The sequence below is a fragment of the Balaenoptera physalus genome (assembly GCF_965194825.1).
Source record: "Balaenoptera physalus genome assembly, chromosome: 1".
In the NCBI taxonomy this organism is placed as follows: Eukaryota; Metazoa; Chordata; class Mammalia; order Artiodactyla; family Balaenopteridae; genus Balaenoptera; species Balaenoptera physalus.
In genome coordinates, this window is record NC_138882.1 from 87,739,494 (window position 1) to 87,766,117 (window position 26,624).

The window sequence follows — 26,624 nt, forward strand, 5'->3', positions numbered from 1 at the left end:
TTGGCTGAACTCAACCTTGGAGGTTTCTGATTGGTCCAATGAAGAAACACCAAGGTAGGTTGCCTAGTGATCCTGAGGAAGCTGATGTGTTATTCCTTCTCTGCATCGAAGGATCAGGAAGTTTGTTCTCTCTGCGTGGCTGAGAAGTTTTTCACCTACTCGGACGGGGGTGGGGGGTGGGGGTGGGGACAGGTGTCCCCCTGAAATAGAGCGCAAGCTGCAGCCTAAGTTTGACCGTAACCCAGGAAGTAACGTCAGGTAAGCAACGGGGGAAATATCAATACATTTTCTAACGTCGAAAAAAAAAAAAAACCTCCAAATTTTTCATTTTGTGGGGAGAGGGAGGTTTTTATTTATTTAATTTTGGGACCCTTGGGAGTTTTTTTTCAAATAGGGTCTTTAGTAAATGTCCAAGGGCGATTAATTTTTCAAAGAAAATGCCCCATTATTTTTTTGCCCTGAAGATTTAGTTTCTTGGACTGGATTAGGATATAAGCTCTATTCACCGTGCCAGATAGGGTTAGTGCCCTTAAGCATTTATTTCATGCTTCTCTTCCTCTTTCACTCTTCTTCCCACCTCCCGCCAAGAATTATTTGAAATATAGCCTTGTACAAAGAATCTTTTGTAAGTCACTTCATTTGTATTTCTTTTTTAAATGTTTACATGCATTTCTGAGTATTCATTTTAATCGGTATGTATTTATCGAGCAGTTACAACGTTAAAGACATTGTGCTAGTTGCTATGGAGAATATAAAAACCCAAGAAGACAATATCCCTGCCCTCAAGAAGTTTACAGTTGAGAGGCAGCCATACCAAAAGAAAGACTATAATAAATACTTTAAAGGAAGTAAGTATAAATAAAGTTGTGTGAAAGTACAGCTGAGGAGAGACCTATTCTGGCTATGGGACATAGGGGTAATGGAGAAGCAGATTCACTGAAGGCTTTACAGTGAGTCCTCAATAGGACTTTGAAGAATGTGTAGAATTTAGAAAGGAAGGGAAAAGGGAGAGAAATCCAGCCTGTACAAAGGAGAGAGGTGGAAGGCATGGACATGTTTGAGAAATGGTTTAACAGTACATAATTGGGAGTAATGGAAGATGTTGCTAGAAGATAGAATGGGATCCAGTCACAGAGGCTCTTGAATGCATTCTTTTGATCTTGAAAAAGCTATTTTCAATAATTGCTGATTTAAAGTATTTATTGTATTTCATCTTAAAAAATGACATTTAGATTTATCTAAAGTATGCTAACTTTAAACTTTATCACACATGGTAGTGCAATTTCTCTTGACTGTAGATTTTTAAAACAACTATAGTGCATGGTATAAAAGGGCTTGTGCTCTGATTTTTTTTGTACTTGAGAAAGAATCTGCTAATCTTTTAACATTCTCTTGCCAGTGCTTTTTGTTGCCAGCTGTTTGTGTATTTGCAAGGTGGCTAGCCTAGGGATAGAGATGAAAGTTTTCTAGCTATATGGAATTACTACACACGATCTTCTGAGTGTTATCCTCTAGACTGGTAATCTCCAAAGTGAATGCATGAAATGAGTCTTTAGGGTTTGGGAAGGAAATATTGGAACATATATTTCTATTTAGTTTTTCTTAATTTTTTTAACTTTTTTTTGTATGTTTTATAATGAACTTGAATATTTATAGAAATTGCACATAAATTACTGTATGCTCTTTGGAGCTGGATGCTCACAATTTTTTGCTGTTCCATATTATTTAACTTGGGGAGAATCCATTTTGTGAAAGGATCACAATGATTATGTGATTAGGTTATGCACAAGAAATCAGCAGGCTTAAAAGTCGGTCCTTTCTACTGGTCTTTAGAATTAATGATTTGATTTCTTGTCAATGCCTCCAGTGGAGTTCAACCTATTGTACTTTGGAAAAGATATTGTTATCCACGTAATTTTTTCTGGTCATTACTCTTTCCTTTATTTAAGTTTGTAAATATTTCTTACCTGTATACATTTTTAGTATGCATGTATGAATATCTAGATGTTTATTTACATAAGCACACATATAGATATTTTTTCATCACCCCCTCCAGAGACAGGTAAGAATGACCACTTTAACTCACCGGGCCCGTCGTACAGAAGTAGGGAAGAACTCTGAAAAGAAGGTGGAAAGTGAGGAAGACGCTAATCAAGACAGAAGTCAAGACAATGAGGACACTGAAGACTCTAAGGATATCCGCCTCACGCTTATGGAAGAAGTATTGCTCCTGGGACTAAAAGATAAAGAGGTAATGCAATTGGATTTGCTAGACTGTCTCAAAGACTTAAATATTGGAATGTTTTTAGGAAGTAATCTGATAAAATATTTTCATTAATACTAAATTGGCCTTAGAATTGTGCTTCAGCCATCTGGGGGATGGGGGAGTTTGGGAGTGTGGTTGATACTTGGAGGGTAAAATCCAGAAGTATAATTACTTGAAGTATAATTTAATTACAAAATTACTCCAGAATTTTAGAAGATATAACACAGTGTAAAGTGTTTGTACTTGTAGTTTCCCAAGTGAGATTGATGGTGAAATAACCTCTTATTAAACTAAGAAAGAGGGCTCACACATTGAAGTCTTCTTGAGCTTTGGGGAGAAAAGTCTTTTAAATGAGAAGACAAGGAACATGTATGATTAGCTGTCTTACAAAAATAAACAGGGGTTGGTTTCTTATAATACAGTAAGAATAACTTTTATTCTATACTGTGTGTCTTTATTTTTATTAGTGGTTTTGGACAAGCAGAACAGCTATTTTTTAAAAAAATATTTATTTATTTATTTGGCTGTGCCGGGTCTTAGTTGCAGCATGTGGGATCTTTGTTGCCACGTGCAGGTTTTCGTTGCCGCGTGCGGGATCTTTAGTTGAGGGCACGTGGGATCTTTAATTGCAGCATGAAAACCTAAGTTGTGGCCTGTGGGATCTAGTTCCCTGACCAGGAACCTGGGCCCCTTGCACTGGGAGCGAGGAGTCTTAACCACTGGACCACCAGGGAAGTCCCTCTATTCTGTGGATTTTTAGAAGTTAAATATCAACAATTGATGAGGATTATTTTAGAAAATGTTTTAAAATTAATTACAGCTTTCCCTTTTTTTCTAATTTTTCCCTTATTAACAGAACATCTATTTTATAATGAAATTAGTGGAGATAGCAAATCTTGTGATACAACCAAATATTTTCTTGGCTTTTCTACTAGTAGTATACATTATCCTTCACTTGTCATTTAACTTTTTATTGTGTTTTCCCATCACTTTCTTCGCTAATGAAGAGGTTATAAAAATATACAAATAGGGGCTTCCCTGGTGGTCCAGTGGTTAAGACTCCACGCTTCCAAAGTAGGGGGTGAGGGTTTGATCCCTGGTTGGGGAACTAAGATCCCACATACTGTGCAGTGCAGCCAAAAAAAAAAAAGGATATACAAATAATATTTTAAACAATCTACTTCCTTTTTAAGAAGACTTTGGTGAGTACAAAAAGAGGCATATTTATTATTGGCCTCAGTTTTGAAAACTTATCAAATTAAAATGTTACTTTATATTAAAAAAATACTAAATGTGGCTTTTATCATCGTTCTTAGAAATGAATTGGTTACATACATCTAGTAATATCTCTTCTTTTCTACATTGACTCCTCAACTTGAGAATACCCTTATTTTATTTTAGTTCAGTTTAGTTTTTCTTTACCACTTTTCCCTTCTCTGATTTTTGTCATGTCAAATTACCAACTTGAACAGAAATTACAAGACTTGTTATAGCCTGTGTATTATTAAAACTAACGTTAGAGACATGCCCATGTGTACTTGGCCAAGATGCAAATATATCATAAAATCTTGCCCAGAAGTATATTTTCCTGTTTGCTGAGAAAGTTGGTGAGGCTCTAGTTTTATAAAAGTCAAATAAACGAAAAAGCAAAACTGACTCTCTAAGAGAAAGTCAGAGTAGGTCTGAAGATTAGGTGGTATAAATACTATTTTGAGATGTTTACACGGTGCCTAGGAAACATTCACTCACTAAAACAGAAGAGCATATTAGATCTAAAAAGCTGTTTTGTTTGTTTTAGTTTTGAATAGGAATGATTAATTTCCTGCTGAACCTAGGTACTAGAATTTTTGCTTCTGTTCTGTAACGAAACTGCCTTTGGACTTCTCTTTGTGTGTTTCTAAATTTATAATAGTTAATATAAACTTAAGGAAATAGGATAAAAAAAGGAGCTTGTTTAGAGCTATGATCATAGTACATATTCAACATATTGGTGAAATACTGTATAAAGATGGGCAGATAATATCCACCTTTTGAATTGTTTGAATTTTATTTTCGGAGATAGCTGATAAATTAAGTTTTTAGCTTTCAGTTGGCTCAGAAAGAATGAGAAATGATTAATCCTTAGGCGTACATAAATAGGAGAGGTCAAACCATCTGATTTATTAAAGTAGTAATGGTTGCTCCAAAATGCCAGTTACATAACTTTCTCTAAAAAATACTACATTGATTTCCAGCTCAACTTATTTTCTTCTTATCTCTCAAACCACTTGTTGATTTATTTAATCAATGTTTAATGTGTTTAGCATTATACAAATACTAAGGTAAATATAAAATAGTATAATATATTGTCCCTGTCCTCCAGAAACTTGCATTCTAGCTGGGGAAACAAATAATACGTCTTTTTAAAAATTAAGTAACCCAAAGCTCCATCAACAGAAGAGTGGATAAAAATGAATCATTCATTTATTTAAATGAGTATAAATATATTTTCTATATAGAATGGAAATGAACATTGTTACAAAACATGTATGATTCTCATATATGTTCAGTAAAGGAAGCCAGACACAAAAGAATACATATTGTATGATTATGTGTATATAAAATTCAAAAAACTAAACTATGGTATCTGGGATTGCATATTTAGGTGGTAAAACATACAGAAAAGCAAGAACGGGATTACCATAGTTGTTAGAGTAGTGACGAGCAGGGGAGGAGGGGAGTTTTAGTGATTAGACAAGAGCATGAAGGGGTTTCTGGGTGCTAACAGTTTTCTGTTTCTCTACTTGGGGAAAGTTTCATGGATATGCACTTAGGGATAAATCATTGAGCTTTTCACTTTTGTGTACTCTTCTGTGTGTGCATTATATTTCACAATTCAAAAGATTTTTAAAGAAGTAAATGACAACTAAAAAACAGCAAGTGTTACCAAGTTAGAACAGTAAGAGCAGAGGAAGTTGGAGGGAGGAGAGATCATCATAAGTGGGAATAATCTGGGGAAGAACAGAAGGCAGTAAAACCAGCTGGGCCTGTAAGAACGGATAGGATTTACATAAATGGAAGAAGGGAAGGGAACACATTCTGGATGAGTGAGCAAAGGTTTCATAAGCTTGATGAATTTGGGAGATAATTGAGTACCAGTATGACTGAAGTAGATGGTGTTCTTAGAAAACCGTGAGATTCAGAATTGACAAATTAGACTCAGATCAGAGTAGGAACGATTTTAAGTGCCAGGTGAGACTTAGACTCTTTCCTTTAAGTAAAAGGGGATCAGCCTGATGAAAACAGCAATGTCCATTTCATTTTTGTATCCAATTGAAGAATATTTTTGCTCTATGTTCTTTGTGAATATATGTTTTGGTATGTATGTAATTTCTTGTTTTTTCATGGTTTATTTGTGACATGTCAAAAAAAAAAAAAGCCAATGTTAAACTTTGCATCCCAATGTCTCAAAGTTAACTTTTGCTGAAGAGTTTCATAAAGTTTTCAGTATAGAACCTAATGCTATAATTTTTTAAATTATGTTTTAAAAAGCCTATACGTAGAAAATAACATAATGACACTAATATTTCAAGAATTGTAGGCCTAGAAAAAAATGACAGCAGGTCATATAGTCAGATTGCTTGTGAAATATTACTGTCATCCTTTCTTAAGAGTCTTCTGAGTAGTAGCTGCCACAGACTGGTTTAAAATATTAAGCTTCATTGTCTTGTGAAATAATCAAGAAATTTTTATGTTGAAGAGTCTAACCTTTCAAATACGTTTAAAATTATATGTTACCTCAGTTCAATAACACTGACCTCAACTGAGAAAATTAAACTTGAGCACCAGCCTGACCAAAATAAAATAGATTTATTTCCTGTTGAAATCAAGATCCTGTTTATTTGTCATTATTGCCTTTGTTAAGAGTTTTGATATATTTATATTGATTCATGGACAGTTAATGCTTTAATTAAATTGCTAATATATTTAAAACTTGTTCTTTATGAAAATCTTTATAATTAAGTTACCTGTAAGAGGAGTGAACCTACTAATGCTTTTGACTTTTGGCCATAATCTTTTAAATTTGGGTAATGGTTTTTAACCCTCTTCCCTTCCTTGCAAAGCTCTTGCTTAATAATGCCATTTATTGAGTGCTTACTAAGCACTGTGACATAAAAGCTTTTCACCATATTTCTCATGTCACTGGAGTAAAAATCGACAAGAAGTGTTGTTCATTGGTATTAGGGAAATATATTTTCATTCATTTGTTTAGTCACCAAAAATTTATTGAATGTTTCATATATGTCAAGTGCTGAATATTAGAAGAGAACAAAAACAATAGTCCCTGCTTTTGAGATTATTTATAGTCTAGTGGCCTGGGGATGGCTGGAGAAGTTAGGAGGGGGTCAGGAAAGTCAGCGGACTGTTGGAGTACAGTGCGATATATGCATAACTATGTTCTGAGTACTGAGGGAACAAAGAAAGACACCTAACTTGGATGGGTGTGGAAAGTAGTAGGTGGGAGAGGGAAGGAGAAGAGATACTGGGAAAGACTTCTGGGAGGGGATAACTCTTAACCTGAATTCTGAAGATAAGCAGAATTCTGAAGATAAGCAGAAGATAAGCAGAATTCTGAAGATAAGCAGAAGATAAGCAGAATAAGTCTGTGAAGAGAGACAGTTTCTAGGAAAAAAGAACATGAGCTGGATGTTTGTAATAATTTCAGTGATTTGCAGCTGGAAAAATCACAAATATTTGAAAGCATCCCATCTCCTTTAAATGAACTCAGATGTTTTGAAACAAGTACCAGAGCTGGGCATCCAGTTGTGTGTTTTATTGTTTAACTTTTCAAAAATTGTGAAATATAGCACATCCAAAAAAGTGTATAAAACACATATGTAAAATTTAACAAGTAATTTTAAAGCAAACATTCATGTAACCACCATCAATAGAACATTGTCAGAATCCTGGAGGCATCATCTTGTGCCCTTCCCTAATCACATGCTGTCCTACCTCCCTGTAGTTTTAACATGTGTATATATCCCTAAACAATATATTTTAGTTTTGCCTGTTTTTAAACTTTATGTTTTAGGATTAATACTGTCATGTATTCTTTTGTCCAATATGTTTGAAATTCATCCATGTTGTTGCATATAATTTAATTCAGTTTATTGCAATATAGTATTTCATTATATGAATATATGACCATTCATTCTACTGGTAGATGGATATTCAGGAGTCCATTATGAATAGTGCTGCTAACAATATTCTTGTACTTACCAATTATGTTCTTTCAAACAATGTCACCGTACATATATAAAAATGATAAATCAAACTGAATAAAACTTTCATTTTAAATTATAAATATAAAATATGTTAATGCTATGCTTTTCAAGCTTACTAATGATCCTTCATCAGTTATAATTTACTCATTGTAATTTATTAGCGATGGGAGATTGGAAGTGCAAACATTTTTAAAGCTGGTAAAAAAAATCTCAGTGAACAATCAGTAAGTTAAAAAAAAATCAGTCACAATAAGTCAGTACACAACTTGTGGATGAATGGCTATAGATGGAGAAAATTGCTCCTCTTTGAAAGTTGCTGAGTTCTAAAACATTGTATTAAAATCAAAAGATTAAAAGTGTAATTTATAATTTAGGTCACAACCTGGTCTTTTAGTTTCCTGATAGCACAAAATGAACAATAAATCTCTTGTCACTAGTATTGCCATTGTGAATAGGGCAAGTGTATCAGAAAGACTCGTTTGTCAGGTTTTGTGGTTTTTATTAACACAGGCTGATATTAAAAAAGAAAAACTTTTGTTTTGCTTTTTTAAAATTATATCTAGTCATATAACCGCAAAGAATTATTTACTATTGGTACAAAAGGAAATAAACTGGGAGACCAATGTCCTATTTTAACAGTAGGAAAATATAGTTTAAGCTGTTTCATTGAGAGCCTGCCTCTCTGTATGCTCCCCCAACCACCAGTTGCACGCTGTTGTCTTCTAAAATATCTGGTATTGATATTAAGACAAAATCCTGTCTTGCTTAAATTTGGACTTTTGGCAGTAACCACTGACTCTGTAAACTTGATGGGAGCCATTTCATCTCTTTTGTCTCCCTCTTCATATTTTATTAGTATAACATAGAGTTTTCAAAACATTTTGCACTTTCTCTTGCTTGATCCTGCAAGGCAAATATTATCCTCTCTTTATGGGAGTCAAAGTTAAACTGGCCAATAAATTGTGGAATTTATGTTCAAACCAAACATAAGTATACTAAAATGTTTTAATTCTCGTCTCATTTCGTTTTCTGTATATTCTGTAACTATTTTCTTTGTTGTTACCATGGGGATTACATTTAACATCCTAAAGTTATAACACTTTAATTTGAATTTATACCAACTTAACTTGAATAAAATAGGAAAACTCTGCCTCTGTATAGCTCTATCCCACCCCTTTTAGTTCTTGATGTTACAGAATTAGATCTTTATACATTTGTGCCCCGAAAGTTAAACTAATTATGATGCATTAGTCTCTTAAATTATGTACAAAACAGAATGTAGAGTAACAAACCAAAGTTATACTAACTTTATCGTTTTTAGACTAATGTTTTAAAGTGTATTAGTCTCAAAAAAAAGAAAGTATATACCTCATTGGGAAAAAAAATAATAAAGTGTATTAGTCTCTTAAATCATGTAGAAAACAAAAAATGGAGTTACAAACCATTTTTACTATAATACTAGCTTTTGTAATTGCCCATATGTTTACCTTTACTGACATCTTTATTTCTTCATACTGCTTTGGGTTACTGTCCAGTGTCCTTTCTTTTCTACCTGTAGGACTCTCTTTAGCATTTCTTGCAGGGCAGGCCTAGTGGTAAAGACTCCCTGAGCTTTTGTTTATCTGGGAATGTCTTAATTTCTCCTTCACTTTCGAAAGATAGTTTTGCCAGATATAGAATTCTTGGTTGACAGGTTTGTTGGGTTTTTTTTCTCTTTTAGCATTTTGAATATATCAGCTCATTGCCTTCTGGCCTCCAAAGTTTCTGATGAGAAATTTGTTGATAATCTTATTGAGCATCTCTTGTATGGGACAAGTGGCTTATCTTCTGTTGCTTTCAAGATCTCTCTTTGTCTTTGACTTTCAACAGTTTGATTTTAAATTTATTTATTTATTTTTTAATTTATTTTTGGCTGTGTTGGGTCTTCGTTTCTGTGCGAGGGCTTTCTCCAGTTGCATCGATCGGGGGCCACTCTTCATCGCGGTGCGCGGGCTTCTTACTGTCGCAGCCTCTCCCGTTGCGGAGCACAGGCTCCAGACGCGCAGGCTCAGTAGTTGTGGCTCACGGGCTTAGTTGCTCCGTGGCATGTGGGATCTTCCCACACCAGGGCTCGAACCCGTGTCCCCTGCATTGGCAGGCAGATTCTTAACCACTGCGCCACCAGGGAAGCCCCAACAGTTTGATTTTAATGTGACTCAGTGTGCGTCTCTTTGAGTTCATCCTATTTGGAGTTCATTTAGCTTTTGGATATTTATATGTATATCTTTCATCAAACTTGGGAAGTTTTTGGCCATTATTTCTTCAAATAATCTCTCTGCCCCTTTTGCTCTCTCTTCTGGAAGGCCCAAAATGTGTACGTTGGTTTACTTTTGTTGATATCCCACAGTTCCCTAGGATCTGTTCATTATTCTTCAATCTTTTTTCTTTCTGTTCCTCAGACTCAATAATTTCAGTTTGTCCTGTCTCCAAGTTTGTTAATTCTTTTGTCTGCTCAAATCTTCCTTTGAATCCCTCTAGTAAATTTTTTTATTTCAGTTATTATACTTTCAGCTCTAGAATTCCTTTTTGGTTTCTTTTTAGGTTTTCTGCCTCTTTACTGGTATTTCCATTTTGTTCATACATCATTTTCCTGACTTTCTCCACATCTTCCTTTAGTTCTTTGCGAATCTTTAAAATAGTTGTTTTAAAGTCTTTGTCTACTAGGTCTGCCATCTGGTCTTTCTGGGACAGTTTCTGTCATTTTTTTTTTCCTTTGAGTCGGCATATTGAACTGTTTCTTTATATGTCTTATGATTTTTTTGACTGAAAATTAGACATTTGAATCTAATGATATGGTAACTCTGGAAATCAGATTATGCCCCTTACCCAGAGTTTCCTGGTTTTTGTTTTGTTTTGTCTTTATTTTTTTCAGATTTATTTAGGTATAACTGACAAAATTGTAAAATATTTAAAATATATAACGTGATGATTTGATATATGTATACATTGCGATAAGATTCCCCCCATCATGTTAATTAACACATCCATCACCTAACATATATTTACCTTTGTGTGTGTGTGAGAGGGAACAATTATGATCTATTCTCTTAGCAGATTTCAGTTGTACAATACAGTGTTATCAGATACACATCACCATATATAAAATAAACAAGTATTTACTGTAACAGCGCAGGGAACTATATTCAGCATCTGTAATAACCTATAATAGAAAAGAATCAGAAAAAAAGAATATATCTATCTATATCTATCTATCTATCTATATCTATATCAATCTATCTATCTAACCGAATCACTTTGTTGTATACCTGCAACTAACACAATATTGTAAGTCAACTCTACTTAAAAAAAGAAAAAGTAGATAGCAATACAGTGTTATCAACTATAGTCACCACATTGTACATTAGACCCTCAAACCTTATTCATCATGTAACTGAAAGTTTGTACCCTTTTACCAACCTCTCCCTATTTCCCCCCACCCCCCAGTCCCTGGCAAACATTTTTCTACTTTCTGTTTCTAGGAGCTCAGATTTTTTAGATTTTACATGTAAGTGATACTATGCAATGTTTGTCTTTCTTTCTGGCTTATTTCACCTCCAGGTGAAATATCTCCAGGGCATAATGCCCTCCAGATTCTTCCATGTTGTCACAAATGTCAGGATTTCTGTCTTTTATAAGACTGAGTAACATTTTTTTTCCTTGATCCATTTATCCATTGATGGATACTTAGATTGTTTCTGTACTTTGGCTACTGTGAAAAATGCTGCAATAAACATGACAATACAGATATCTCTGAAATAATGATTTTTTTTTCCTTTGGATGTACACCCAGAAATGGGGTTGTTAGATCATATGGTAGTTCTATTTTTAATTTCTTGAGAAACCTCCATACTGTTTTCCATAGTGACTGTACCAGTTTACGTTCCCACCAACAGTGTACAAAGTTTCCCTTTTATCCACATTCTTACTAGCATTTGTTATCTCTTATCTTTTTGATAATACCATCCTAACAGGTATGAAGCATTATCTCATTGTGGTTTTGATTTGTATTTCCCTGATGATTAATGATGTTGAGCACCTTTTCCTATACCTTTCGGTCACTTATATGTTTTCTTTGGAAAAATGTCTGTTCCGGTCCTTTGCCCATTTTTAAATTGGGTTATTTGCTTTTTTGCTGTTGAGTTATTAATATGTGTGTTCCTTGTGTATTTTAGATAATAATCACTTATTGGATATGTGGTTTGTAAATATTTTCTCCCATTCCGTGTGTTGCTTTTTCATTTTATTGATGGTTTCCTTTGCTGTGCAGAAGCTTTTTAGTTTGATGTAGTCCTGCTTGTTGATTTTTTTGCTTTTGTTGCTTGTACTTTTGGTGTCAAGTCCAAAAAAAACATTGCCAAGACCAATGTCAAGGAGCTTACCCTCTGTTTTCTTCTTGTAGTTTTACTGTTTCAGGAGTTACAGTCAAGTCTAATCCGTTTTGAGTTGATTTTTGTGTACGGTGTAATGCTTTTTTTTTTTTTTTTTAATTGTTGTAGGCTATTTTTGTGCTGAGGATCAGCCTAAAGTGTAAAATTAAGGTCTTCTCAAGTCATTTCTGAGCCTGTGCCTTTCCTTGGGCATTTACAATAACCTTCTAATTTCCCCTGTGTATGTAGTTACTTTTGAATGTCCTAGTCTTTGGTATCCGGCTCCAAAAAGAGGGGAAAGGAAAATGAAGAGGAGGGAAAAAGCATAAGCCCTTTAAATCACCTGGAAGTCACCAGAAGGGGAAGGGCTTGCAGCAAACCAGGGAGGTTACAATAATGGCCTCTGTGTCTGCACTTCCATGATCAGAATGCAGATCCCTGATACCTGATATTTGGAGGACAGAGTCCTTATTGCCCACCCTAGGTCCTAGTAGGGGCATGTAAGCTGCTCTAAGAACATATGCATAGCTGCCTGCCATGGGGTGAGGGGATGGGAGATGGGTAGCCTCTGCTAAACTAAGATTTGAAATTGACTGGAATTAACTGTAATTTATGATTCACATCTTCCCCTGGAAGTTGCAAGCCTTCAGTAGCCTCCAGAGTTCCAAAATAGTTATGTCAGACAGATTCTACTGATACAGTTGTTGTCTAGGTGGGAAGACAAATTTCTGGTGCTTCCTACTCTGCAACTTCCCAGAATCCCCACATTTGTTTTTTATATATTCCTACCATGTTACCGTCCCCATAATTTGTTTTAATTTAAATTCTACATTTCCTTTCAAAGTCTATCACAAATCAAACAGTGATCTTTCCATTCTCTAAATTCCCTTGCGTTTATCATACATCTCAATGTGATTAGTTACTGCATTTTCTAATTTTCTTATGGGCAGTGTTTAAAGACACAGGCTTTGGGGGCTTCCCTGGTGGTGCAGTGGTTAGGAATCCGCCTGCCAGTGCAGGGGACATGGGTTCGAGCCCTGGTCCGGGAAGATCCCACATGCCGCGGGACAACTAAGCCCGTGCGCTACAACTACTGAGCCTGTGCTCTAGAGCCCACGAGCCACAACTACTGAGCCCATGCACCACAACTACTGAGCCCGCATGCCTGGAGCCCGTGCTCTGCAACAAGAGAAGCCACTGCAATGAGAAGCCCATGCACTGCAACAAAGAGTAGTAGCCCCCACTCGCTGCAACTAGAGAAAGCCTGCATGCAGCAACGAAGACCCAGTGTGGCCAAAAATAAATAAATAAATTTATTTTAAAAAAAAAAAAAAAACACAGGCTTTGGAAGCAGACATAGCTACATTAAAATGCAAAGTCTACCACTTACTAAATATTTGACTTGGCCTCGGTTTCCACATTATTTCCTTATACTCATTTTATAGAGATAATAATATTGACTTCATAGTGCTGTTGTAAGAATTAAATTACTTCTATAAAATGTTTAAATCAACCTGACACATATAAATACTCAATAAATAATAAACAAAGTGAACTGAAATAAGTCAGACAAAAGATACTGTATGATCTCACCTATATGAAGAATTTAAAAAAAAACAAAACTCATAGACACATAGAACAGATTGATGGTTGCCAGAGGTAGGGATTGGGGGTGGGTAGGTGAAATGAGTGAAGGTAATCAAAAAGGTACAAACTTCCAGTTATAAAATAAGTCCTGGAGATGTAATCTTTGGCATGGTAGCTATAGTTAATAATACTGTATTGTATATATTAAAGTTGCTGAGAGTAGATATTAAAAGTTCTCATCACAAGAAAAAATTTGTAATTAACTATGTTTGATGATGGATGTTAAGTAGATTTATTGTGAGGATCATTTCACAATATATACATATATAGAATCATGTTGTACACCTGAAACTAATATAAAGTTATATGTCAATTATATCAATAAAAAATAATAGCCATATAAATTTATAATTAAAAAATTGGGAAGTAAAGGAATAAAAATGGGAGAAAGCATAGGAGAAATATTAACTTTTATTTTTTATAGTAAGAAGTCAATTAGATGTTGTCTAATATTGAAACATTTACTTTAAACAAAAAACTCAACCTCTTAATCTATTTTCTTAACCTTAGAAATGAGTCTTTTAGGAAAATCTCTTGTAATAAGGAAATGTTTGAAGTTCAGTAATTCCTTCAGTTTCAGTTCATTTTCTTTTTACGTTAAATTTAAGTAAAATTATATTTATTACATTTTACTTTAAAAATAGCACATGTAGTATGATTTACTCCATTTTTTAAAAATGTTGAGTGTAATGTTACTTGAATTTGACATAAAAGGGAAATTGAGGTTAAACTGAATATTGCTTTTCTTCATCACAAGATATCATTTACTAAAAGGCCCCACTAAGGTTAAAAAAGAGCTTATGAAAAAAATAAGACTATGTGTGGACCTTGTTTGGCTCCTAATTCAAACAAACCAGGTATTCTAAAAATGCATTAAACAATTGATGGAATTTGAACGCTTACTGAATATTTGATAGTATTAAGGAATTATTAATTTTTTTAGGTGTGAAGTATTGCACTTTTTTTCCTTCATCTCTTGGAGAGATTATTGTAATATTTTATGGATGATATGTTTCAGCGGCTGGGATTTGCACTGAAATAATCTGGAGTTGGGGTGAGAGGTATAGATGAAAGATTGTACTGGTAGCTATTGAAGCTAGATGATGGATACATAGAGGTTAATAATCTCTATAGTTTGTGTATGTTTAGAAATGTTAAACCAAAAATGTGTTTAGAAAATGGTGTTGGGGTCATGTTTTCTTAAACCACATGATTCCAATTTAGGCAATATCCTATTGACTCCCTGTTATGAAAGATTAAGAAATTACCTCTCTCACAGTTTCTTTTACTTCTACTCCCCAGTATTTTATGAAAATTTATAGTGTATATGTTCTGTTCCATAATTTACACAAAGCTGTTCTATGAAAGGAAGCACCACAACTGGGGTGGGGGGAGAAGCAGATGGGAAAATTGGTGGGTATGAGAGAAGATATGTGTATTGCATATATAAAGAAAAATCTGGTTTTACATACACCAAAATGATGATAAGATGATAGAATTTATGAGCAATTTTTATTTTATTTTTTATGATTCTTTTTTTCTTTCCATATTTTCTAAAATATATGTATATTACTTTTTAATCAGGGAGAAAAGATCTATTTGAAGACAAAAGATATATCTGCATTTACCTAGTTTGGCTCTTCTGAGGTTTGAACATACCATAAATGCCTTTATGTGTTTCTAAATCTATTTTAAATCATTTGAGGAGTTGTAGGGAAGTAGATTTAGTGCCTTAGACACATTTTCAGATTTTCTACTCCCCCTTTTCAACTTTCTTTGGATGGTGTGTAGCAATGAAAATTCCATTTTCTCATAAGTAACAGATTGTGGGAAAAGAAAGGCATGTAAGTTACTGTTACTGTTTTTGGTGCTACAATCATTTTTAAATTTTTTAGAATAAAAAATTGAGGACATTTTTACTGGCCAAAATGAGATTTAAAGCTTATGTAGGAATATTCAAAGATTACCAGTTGCTTTCCTTTATTTTGGATTTCCTTTTCACTGACAAGGCATTTCCATGTTGTTTTTATTTTCTGAACTTTTGATAGTGGTTTTTATTTTAAAAAGGGCACAGGGGGAGTTCCCTGGTGGCCTAGTGATTAGGATTCCTGGCTTTCACGGCTTGAGAAATTGTATCCATTTGTCTAGGTTTATAATCCATTCTTCACAATCATGCTGAAATCATCTGTTAAACCAGAATAACATCCAGGTCACAGTTCCTTATTCCCCATTATGATTAAGCAGAGTGAGCTTTTATTAATGCTTAATCTCTTTTCTAAAATGTCTCTTTTGACTTGGATGGACCTAGTGACTGTCATACACAGGGAAGTAAGTCAGAAAGAGAAAAACAAATATCATATATTAATGCATATATTTGGAATCGGAAAAAATTGGTATAGATGATCTTATTTACAAAGCAGAAATAGAGACACAGACCTAGAGAACAAACGTATGGATACCAAGGTGGAAGGTGGGGGAATGAATTGGGAGATTGGGACTGACATATAGTATAGCACAGGGAACTCTACTCAGTGCTCTGTGGTGACCTAAATGAGAAGGAAATCCAAAAAAGAGGGGATATATGTATACGTATAGCTGATTCACTTTGCTGTACAGTATAAGCTAACACAATATTGTAAAGCAACTATACTCCAATAAAAATAAATAAATAAAATGCCTCTTTTGGCTCTGTGGACATAGAAATATTAATTGGAGTTAGAATGAATCACATTAATTTATAAAAGAGGAATTTAGATCAAATCCTGGAAGCCACTCTTTTTATAGAGCACTTCAAAGGAAAATAGTAAATTAACTCTTCTTAAAGTAATTTTTTAGAGGAAAAAAATGAATTAAAATTCGTTTTGCTTGTAAAACTTCTTTTTTCTTTTATAATTTTTGATAACCCTGGAGATCATCATGCAGACATTGGGCTTTGGAACTGGGCATATAGAAAAGGCTTCAAGAAGAAACAGTAAAATTCTTTCTCTCATGGAAAGTGAAGCAATTTTTATGTTGAATCTTCAGATTTGGTCGGGGAGAAACATTTTTTTTTCAGTGTAGATAATTTGGCAAAATTAGAAAACCACTTTTTGGTTGGTTTGTAGACAGTATTTTACATAATTGTGATAATCCTGAATATACAATTATGTATTTGCCTGTTTTTCATTCAAATTTATCATACGGATTTTCGAACCATATTTTTTAAAACTCCTTTTAATGATGCTTTAAGTTTCTTTGCTTTCTTTCCTCTTTTTACCCCAAGCAGGCAACTTTAAAATCTTTAACCTTCATTGTTGTCATAAAGTGTGTCTTTAAAAAGGTTTGAATAACGAATACTTCACTAGGCAGAAATTCAGTGCAAAGTGTTGACTGTCTGAATTTATTGAAATCTTATTGTCCAGCCTTTTACAAGAATAAAATAGCATTATCAAAAATTTCTATATGTATAATCTTTGACTCAAAAATTTCTTCTGGGAATTTATTCAACAGAAATACACATACAAATGAATATTTCTTTATAGCATTTTTTTTTATAATGGCAAAAATTTGTAAGCAACCGATACATACATCAGTAAGGACTTGGGTAGATAAACTATAGTGCATTTAGGGGCTTCCCTCGTGACGCAGTTTTTGAGAATCTGCCTGCCAATGCAGGGGACACAGGTTCGAGCCATGGTCCAGGAAGATCCCACATGCCATGGAGCAACCAAGCCCGTGCACCACAACTGCTGAGCCTGCGAGCCACAACTGCTGAAGCCCGTGTGCCTTGAGCCTGTGCTCCGCAACAGGAGAAGCCACTGCAATGAGAAGCCTGTGCACCGCAACGAAGAGTAGCCCCCGCTCACCGCAACTAGAGAAAGCCCATACACAGCAACGAAGACCCAACGCAGTCAAAAATAAATAAATAAATTTACTAACAAAAACAAAAAACTATAGTGCATCTAAAATGCAGTACTATGCAGTCGTAACAATGATTGAGGTAGCTCTGTGTTTAGTGATGTGGAAAGATATCCAAAATAATAGCTAAGTGGAAAAGTTGCCACTCAATATGATCTTATTTCTGTATGTAATATTAACAAATATATAATAGACTATGTATGTAAAATCTAGAAAATGTCCACTAAACTGTTATGTGGAGGTGATAAGATTATAGGAGACTTTTACTTTCTAAATAATACATTTCTAAAATATGATCTTTTTTTTTTTTTGACAATCATCTATTACGTTTATAATCAAGACAAAAAAAAATCTACTATCCAAAGATCTCATTCTGCCAATTCTCCAATAGTCTCTATTGGTCATGAAGTAGTGTGCAATTTTGGTATTTTTAGTAGATCCTAAAATTTTTCTTTTTCTGTTTTCCCTCATGTATATAGCCTTTGGTAATTAAATTTAATGACTGAATGCTGAATTTCAGTATACATGTGCTAGATCATCCTGCATACTAAAGCAGTGGCCCTTTAACACAGCATCTTTATTATAGATGGTTTGAGAATTTACCAAGACAGCTCCATATATTTAGAGCAAAATGGACTTACAGTTATAATCATTTAGAGCAAAATGGACTTACAGTTATAATCATTTTTATATTCATGTGTATTTTTATACTTTTTTCTATTATGGCATATGATTCAATAAAAAGAAAGTTAAAAAACATTTGAAGAGTTTTATATAATATGAGATACTATGATGAGGAAGGGTGATATTGAAAAACATACAGTTTATACATCCTGGTCTCCATTGCTTCTTTTCTTTTTTTTTTTTTTAATTCATTTTTGGCTGCCTTGGGTCTTCATTGCTGCACGCGGGCTTTCTCTAGTTGCGGCAAGTGGGGGCTACTCTTCCCAGCGGTGCACCAGCTTCTCATTGTGGTGGCTTCTCTTGTTGCTCTAGGCGTGTGGGCTTCAGTAGTTGTGGCACGTGGGCTCAGTAGTTGTGGCTCACGAGCTCTAGAACGCAGGCTCAGTAGTTGTGGCACACGGGCTTAGTTGCTCCACAGCATTTGGGATCTTCCCGGACCAGGGCTCGAACCCATGCCCCCTGCATTGGCAGGCAGATTCTTAACCACTGCGCCACCAGGGAAGCATCCATTGCTTCTTTATTTGCAGTGATTCTCATTTATAGTTCTGTCGACAGTCTGACATCATTGTTACTGAAACAGAAGTTATATGGTCAGGCAGAAATGAAAAAACAAGAAAAACTTTCCTCTAATTGCTTTAATACTGGCTGAAATGTTTGCACACCTGTTGAGATTCATAAAGTCACCAGGATTATATAAAAGTTATGCCTAAGTATATTATATATTGTAAAATAAAGTTATAGTTTAACCTTAATGAGGCAGCTAACTTGTATAAACCAAGTATTAATGGGGAAAAAAAAGGCTTACTGCCTCCTTAAAGAGGAGTTACAAGTATTACTCCTGAAGTAGCCACAAGGCAGGCAGTGGAGAGAATTAATCCCAGCTTTTAGTCTAAGATCAGGCCCTCAGGAAATTTGGATATGTCTAGGGATGCTTATGATTCAAGCTGACCTTTTGCCAGGTTAACATATTTACTCTGAATCATAAATTTATGCTTTCAAAAAACATTTATTGATAAATACTGTATATCACTCTCTCCCTAAGGAATTTATAGTCTACTGAGGACAAGCAGTTGGTTGCAATGTGATATAATAAATGATAGGGGAGAAGTAGACACACACACACACACCCAGGTGAGGAATCTAACCCAGAGGATGGAGTGGAGGGAAAGATAATATTGGAGAAGGTGACATGGAAGATGTGACCCTTGTACTCAATCCTTAAGAACAAGGAGGAGTTGAGTAAAGAAGAGTATTGGTTCTTCTAGACAGAGTGAACTGTGTGTGCAAAGGCCAGTAGGCAAAAACGATGCATTAAGAGTACTTAACATGGTTCCAGAAAGCTGGGGCATAGTGTTCTAGGGGAAAGAAGCCAGAGAGAGACTAGTAAGCAGCCTCCTGATTTAAGTGCTATTACTAAAAAATTTGGATTTGACTGGGAGGAGCATTTGAAATATTTTTAAGCAGAAGGGAAGGGAGTTATATGATTAGCTTTGAGCTTAAAGATCATCCTGGCTGTGGGAAAAATGGAATTAGAAGACCTCTACTTCTGGCAGTATAGTGGTAAGACTTAATTTTTCCTTTGGAATGGAAAGGAAATCTTCAGGGCCCCCAAACAAACACCAAAATTAAAATCCTAGACTTGAGCGAAAAACAAACATGAAAACCAGATTGCTCTGGGGCAAATTACCAGATCAGTCCAGAGATTCAGGAATTAGGTGGTCAGCAGTAAACTTTTAGGTTGAAATAAAATGGAGAAGCTAGGTTTAAATGTGGTCCCTGTTGTGTGGCAGTCTCCCAGTCCCACCATGCCTTACTCTCAGCAGAAGCAAGTGCAGATCTTCCTCTCTAGAGGAAGATATCCTCAATTTAGGCCTCCATAATCTCATAGATTCAAAAAAAATTAAATATGGACCTCTTAATCAAATATCATCAAACATACAAAGAAAAATACACGTGAGAAAGAATCAGCAGAAATAACAAATAACAGGTCATTCAAAGACCTTAGATATTAAAATGATCAACCAATATGAAGTATCTATGATATTTTTAAAGAAATATAAGAATCACAAAATGAACGAGAAGAAATGATCACAAATGACCAGGCAAATGTGAAAAATAACTAAATAAAACTTTTAGAGATGAAAAATTGTTGAAATCAAAATCTCAGGGATAGTTTAACATATTAAATATAAATGGAGAGAGTACATTGGAAGCCAGATATGAACTAACTCTTGTGAAATCAATATAGAGACAAAGGAAAATGGAAAATATAAAGGAGAGATTAAAAGACGTGGAGGTTAGAATAAGAAAGATTGAAAGAAAGAAAAAAGGAAATGAAGGAAAGCCAAAATTCTTAGAGATAAGAATTGAGAATTTTTGAGAAGTAAAAAATGAACGTACAGACACAGGAAGCATATTACCAAACAGGATGCGTAAGTTCACACACAGTCATGTTGTAGTCAAACTGCAAAACACCAAGAGAGAAGACCTTAAAGAACCTAAAAGAAAAAAGACAAATCGCCTACCACAATCAATAAGAGTGATAGATTTCTCACTGCAACAGTGGAAGTTAGGACGGCATAATATCTTCAATGTGATAAAGAGAAAACTATCAACCTAGAATTTTATGTCCAGAGAAGCAGTATTTTAAAAACAATGGTAAAATAAAGATATTTCACATAAACAAAATAGAGTTTGCCTCCAACAGACTTTCATTTAAGGAAATTCTACTTTAGGAGGAAGGAAAATGGTACCAGAAAGGAGGTCTGAGATGCAAGAAGGAATAGTGAGCAAAGAATTTGGTAAGCAACTGAGTAAATCTAGACAAGGGCTACCTATATAAAATAATGACGATGCTAATAATGATGTCTAATTTGTGAGGTTAAAAAGAAGATAAAATATTGGCAAACTAGGAGAGTGATAAATATATTGATTTGTTTTAAAAATAAATTAGATCTTGTATGAATTTTAAATGATCATGCATGTTAAAATTTCAAAGATAACTTCCTAAAGAAAAGTGAATGTATAACTTCCAAATCAATAAAGAGGAAAACTGGAATTTTTAAAAGATGTTTTTTAATTCTTTGCCACCACTTAGCTTTGTGACCTCTATCATATTACATAACCTCCATAAGCCTTAATTTCCTCATCTTTAAAATGTGGATAATAGTAATACCTCCCTTATAAGATTGTTGTGAAGATGTAATCATATAGTGCATGCAAAAAAGCTTAGCACAAATCTACTGCATAATAAGTGTTCAAAAAATATTAGACATTACTGTTATTACTAGTGACTTAGTCTTGGTGATGCTTTGAAGCCATGCTAGAATCTGCCAACATCACACCCACCTTCTCTCCAGTGAGAGGGAATGCTACACACAAAGATAGCTAAAGAGTGTTAAACAGTTCTGATAACACCGATGGGTCTTCCTTGTGTTAATCATAACTCCTTGTTCAGAACGTTCAGAATTTAATATTGCCTTTCAATAAAAAGTTCAGAGCATCAAGGCTTTCCACAGCCTAGCCCAACCAACTTGATCTCATGAGTTCTCTTTAAATTCTTGAGTTAAATCTGTAAACATATTTGAGGTCTCCTTCCTTGACACTTTTGCTTGGAACGCCCTTTTGAAGAAGAGGTAAAATTTGGATGACTTCCTTCATCTGGAAAATCCACCCTCTCTGCTAAATTCAACCTATTCTTCAAACCCCAGCTCAAGTCCCGTAAGAGTTTCTGACTACTCTAGCCCAAAAGTGATTTATAATTTGAAAAGCTATCATCTAAACCAAACTTCCGGGACTTCCCTGGTTGCGCAGCGGTTAAGAATCCACCTGCCAGTGCAGGGGACACGGGTTCGAGCCCTGGTCAGGGAAGATCCCACATGCTTCGGAACAACTAAACCTGTGCGCCACAACTACTGAGTCTGCACTCTAGAGCCCGCAAGCCACAACTACTGAGCCTGCGTGCCACAACTACTGAAGCCCACATGTCTAGAGCCCATGCTTCACAACAAGAGAAGCCACTGCAATGAAGCCCATGTACCACAACGAAGGGCAGCCCCCGCTCTCCACAACTAGAGAAAGCCTGCGCACAGCAATGAAGACCCAATGCAACCAATAAATAAATAAATAAATAGATTGATTAATTAAAAATAAACAAATAAACAAGCCAAACTTCCTATAGTGATTTATGCCTGTCTCTTCTACTCCATTTTCAGTTGAGCTTTTATTTAAATTTTATATTATCACAGAAAATTTTCCTGGAGTTTGCATGGTCTTTCCAGCTACATTTTCAGCTCCTTAAGACAGTGGCTATTAACTATATACCTTTGTATTCCCTATAGTTCCTAGGGAAGAGAAACTAACATTTAAGTGCCTATGATATGCCAGCTACTATACTAAATGGTTTCTTATCTATATCTCACTTATTCCTCACAATAAACTTATAAAGATAGATATCAGTGCCCCCATTTTACAGATGAGGACATTGCACTTGAGAAAGGCTAAGTAACATACCCAAGGCACTTAACTAGTCAGTGGCAGAGCTGACTACACCACCCATCAAAATAGCTTGCAAATAATACATATCTTGGAGGCGTAAAAGGCTCAAATGATTTATACATTTTTCTACCTGACTTATTTGTATCCCACTCTGAAATTTAGAGTGTCATGGAAACAGATTTCAAAGAAGACAAAAATCTTCTCAAAAATTAAAATTTGACATGCCAGTTGTTAACTAACAGCCAAACCATAGGAATTCACAAAGACCTTGAAGTTAGACAGAAAGTCATACTTTGGGGCAGGAGGGTTAGATTAAGGGACTTAAAGAGATTTTTTTCATTTATTTTATACGTTGCCTTGAGTTCATGTAATGTGAAGTGAAATGAATCACACAACAAAGTGGACCATTCTTTGGGTGCTTGCTGCAAGTCCATATCCCTTTCAGAACATTCTTTCTCTTCTCTTTTCCCCTTTCCTAGGGTTACACATCTTTCTGGAATGACTGCATATCATCTGGCCTGCGAGGGGGCATCCTGATAGAGCTGGCCATGCGAGGTCGAATCTATCTAGAACCCCCCACCATGCGTAAGAAGCGACTACTAGACAGAAAGGTAGAGCGTCCTCTGCGAACATCCTCTTATGAAAGGGCAGATACCAACAGTCCATTTCGGATGAATAGGAAGATTTGAGTAGTGAGACAATATAAATATCACTTATTCAGTTGTCCCATTGTCTAGCAGGTTTAATTATCCTGTAGCAGAGAAAGAAATCCAAGTATCCATGGTCAAAAGAGTTATAAGAAATTCATGATTTTGTCTTCCATTTTTATGCAGAAAAATCACATTTAGGGTGGTGTTGATTATTTTTCTCTCTATATCTGTACCTATAATATTATGAAATAGAGTATTGTGTATGAAGAGGCAAACATGTGGGTCAGGTGCAGTCTTTACTTAACTCTGGTCATCCTCAGATAACCATTCAATTTCCCTCCTTCCAAGTATTTTGCAACTTCTCTCTAGCTTATGAGGTATACCGCTCTCTCCATTTTCTTACTACTCATTTTTTCCACTCACAACTTCACTGTCATACTCAGCACTCTACTGAAACTACATTCTTAGGTGTCACCAGCTAATTTTCAGTCTTCAATTAATTTTTCTCTTTTAACCTATATGTGGTGTTCAACACTTTTGACTACTTCTTACTTGAAACTTTCTGTTCTTTTCAAAAAATATTTATTTATTTATTTGGCTGCGTCGTGTCTTAGTTGCGGCATGCGGGATCCTCTTGGCAGCGTGCGGGCTTCTCTAATTGTGGTGCATAGGCTTCTCTCTAGTTGTGGCACGTGGGCTCAGTAGTTGCAGCACACGGGCTTAATTGCCCCACAGCATGTGGGATCTTAGTTCCACGACCAGGGATCAAACCTGCATCCCCTGCATTGGAAGGTGGATTCTTAACCACTGGACCACCAGCAAAGTCCTATCTGTTCTTGACGTTTGTTATATTACATCCTCTTGCTTCTCTGGCTGTACCCTATTTCCTTTACTTTTCCATTCCTTAACATCTAAGTCTCAGTTTGTATCACTTTGTATAACTTTTGGAGATATCATTTACTTTTACAGCTTCATCTATCACCCCCATGATATATTAACTCCCAAATTTCTAGGTCTGTCTTCTTTTAACACCCCCAGGAACATAGTTAAGTATTGTCCAGACATTTCAACTTGGCTATCCCGTATCAGTTAAAACCAAACTTCATCAACTTTTCCTGACTTTCCTATCCTTATTAATTGTTTCACAAGTTGGTTTTCCAGGCTCAAAGAGTTATTATTGAATCTTTTCTCCATTATCATTTATATCCAGTTTGTCATTGGGGCCCACTTCAAATGTTTTTTTTTTTAATCTCCCTATTATCACCCCATACTAGATTTTAAATTCCTGAGGACAGAGAAAATATGTTATGCTGCTTTGCATTTCCTATGACTTAACCAATAATATATGTATAGCATATTGAATAACTTTAATTTGAATGAAGTATATCAACCAGGGTCTCTTGTTTCTTCTTTTCTGAAAGGTACTACTAAAGTCAGACAGCCCAACGGGTGATGTTTTACTGGATGAAACTCTCAAACACATCAAAGCAACTGAACCCACAGAAACTGTCCAAACATGGATAGAGCTACTCACTGGTAAGATGACTCAGAATGATTTAAAAATCCCACATTTTATAATTTTTATCCTACTGTTAAGGTTGGGAGAAGAAGTATAGAAGGTCAGCGTGCTGCATAAGATATATATGGTTCACTGTTTAACTGTACTAATGAGGGACAAAAAAGACACGATTAATCAGTACATAAAGTTTTCCAAAGCTTCATCTTACCCATGTCCACCTCATAAGCTCACAAGAAATTTTTTAACAACCATGTTGATGTATAATTCACATACCATACAGTTGACCCATTTAAAGTATACAATTAAATGGATTTTAGTATATTCACACAATTGTGCAACCATCATCACAACCTAAGTTTAGAACATTTTTATCGTCCCCAAAATAAACCCCATACTCATTAGCAGTTTTCCCCACATTTCCCCAACCCTCCTGCCCAGCTACAGGCAACCACTAATCTACGTTCTATCTCTGTAGATTTGCCTATTCTGGATATTCCATATAAACGAAATCATACAACTTATGGTTTTTTGTGACTAACTTCCGAGGATAATATTTTCAAGGTTCATCCATGTTGTGGCATGTATTAGCACTTCATTCCTTTTTTACTCAAGGGCAAGTTCAAAAACTTTAATATGAATAATCAAGCCTAAGGCATAATATTTTAGGAGAATATTCCACAGGACACTTTGAGATCACAGCCAGTGTCACCTTCTGGAACAATTTTTTTAACTGAAGTCTTTATTGAGACATTTGTATATTCACATGCAGTTGTAAGAAATAATACAGAAAGATCCCTTTATATGCTTTGTCCAGAATCCGCCACTGGTAACATTTCTCAAAATTTTAATATATGACAACCAGGATACTGAAATTGATACAATTCACCAATCTTATTAGAATTTCCCCTATTTTTTTTTTTTTTTGGCCACACTGCATAGCATGCAGAATCTTAGTTCCCCAACCAAGGATCAAGCTTGTGCCCCCTGCAATGGAAGTGCAGAGTCTTAACCACTGGACCACCAGGGAAGTCCCAAGAATTTCCCCAGTTTTAATTTGACTCCTTTTTATTGCCAAATAATATTTCATTGTATGGTTATACAACTTTAATTACTTATTCATCAGTTGATGGACATTTGAGTTATTTCCACTTTTGGGCTATTATGAATAGTGCTGCTATGAACATTCATAGACAAGTTTTTGTGTGGACATGTTTTAACTTTGGGGGTGTATATAGTTAACTTTTTATTGTGGTAAAATATACATATTTATTATCTTAATCATAAGTGTACAATTCAGTGACATTAAATACAGGCACAGTGTTATATAACCATCACTTCTCTCTACACTCAAAGCTTTCACATCATCGCAAACACCCCTCTTCCTCCCTCCCCTCATTCCATCTACTTTCTGTCTCTATGAATTTGCCTGTACTAAGTAACTCATATAAGTGGAATCATATAGTATTTCTCCTTCTATGTCTGGCTTATTTCACTAAGCATGTTTTCAAGGTCCATTCATTTTGTAGCATACATCAAAATCTCATTCCTTTTTATGGTTGAATAATATTCTACTGTATGTGTATACCACATTTTGTTCATTTCATCTGTTGATGGACACTTGGGTGTTTCCATCTTTTGGCTATTGTGGATAATGCTGCTGTGAACATTTTTGTACATATATCTGTTCAAGTCACTGCTTTCCATTCTTTTGGATGTATATCTTGGAGTAGAATTACTGGGTATGTGATAGTTCAATGTTTTGAGAAACCACCAAACTGTTTTCTACAGAGGCTG

The 26,624-nt window shown here is 35.1% G+C and overlaps 1 protein-coding gene across 2 annotated transcripts in view; it reads left to right on the forward strand.

The window, feature by feature from the left end:
* The first annotated feature begins 45 nt into the window (after window positions 1-45).
* Window positions 46-26,624, forward strand: part of GOLPH3L (golgi phosphoprotein 3 like) — a 40,491-nt gene continuing 13,912 nt past the window's right edge. The window contains exons 1-4 of one of the 2 annotated variants that reach the window (XM_082475653.1): window positions 46-258; window positions 2,057-2,251; window positions 23,141-23,272; window positions 24,733-24,847. In XM_082475653.1, coding sequence (XP_082331779.1) covers window positions 2,069-2,251; window positions 23,141-23,272; window positions 24,733-24,847 — 430 coding nt within the window. In that variant the 5' untranslated portion in view covers window positions 46-258; window positions 2,057-2,068. The remainder of the gene's footprint in view (window positions 259-2,056; window positions 2,252-23,140; window positions 23,273-24,732; window positions 24,848-26,624) is intronic. The other variant, XM_082475654.1, reaches the window with a different exon arrangement.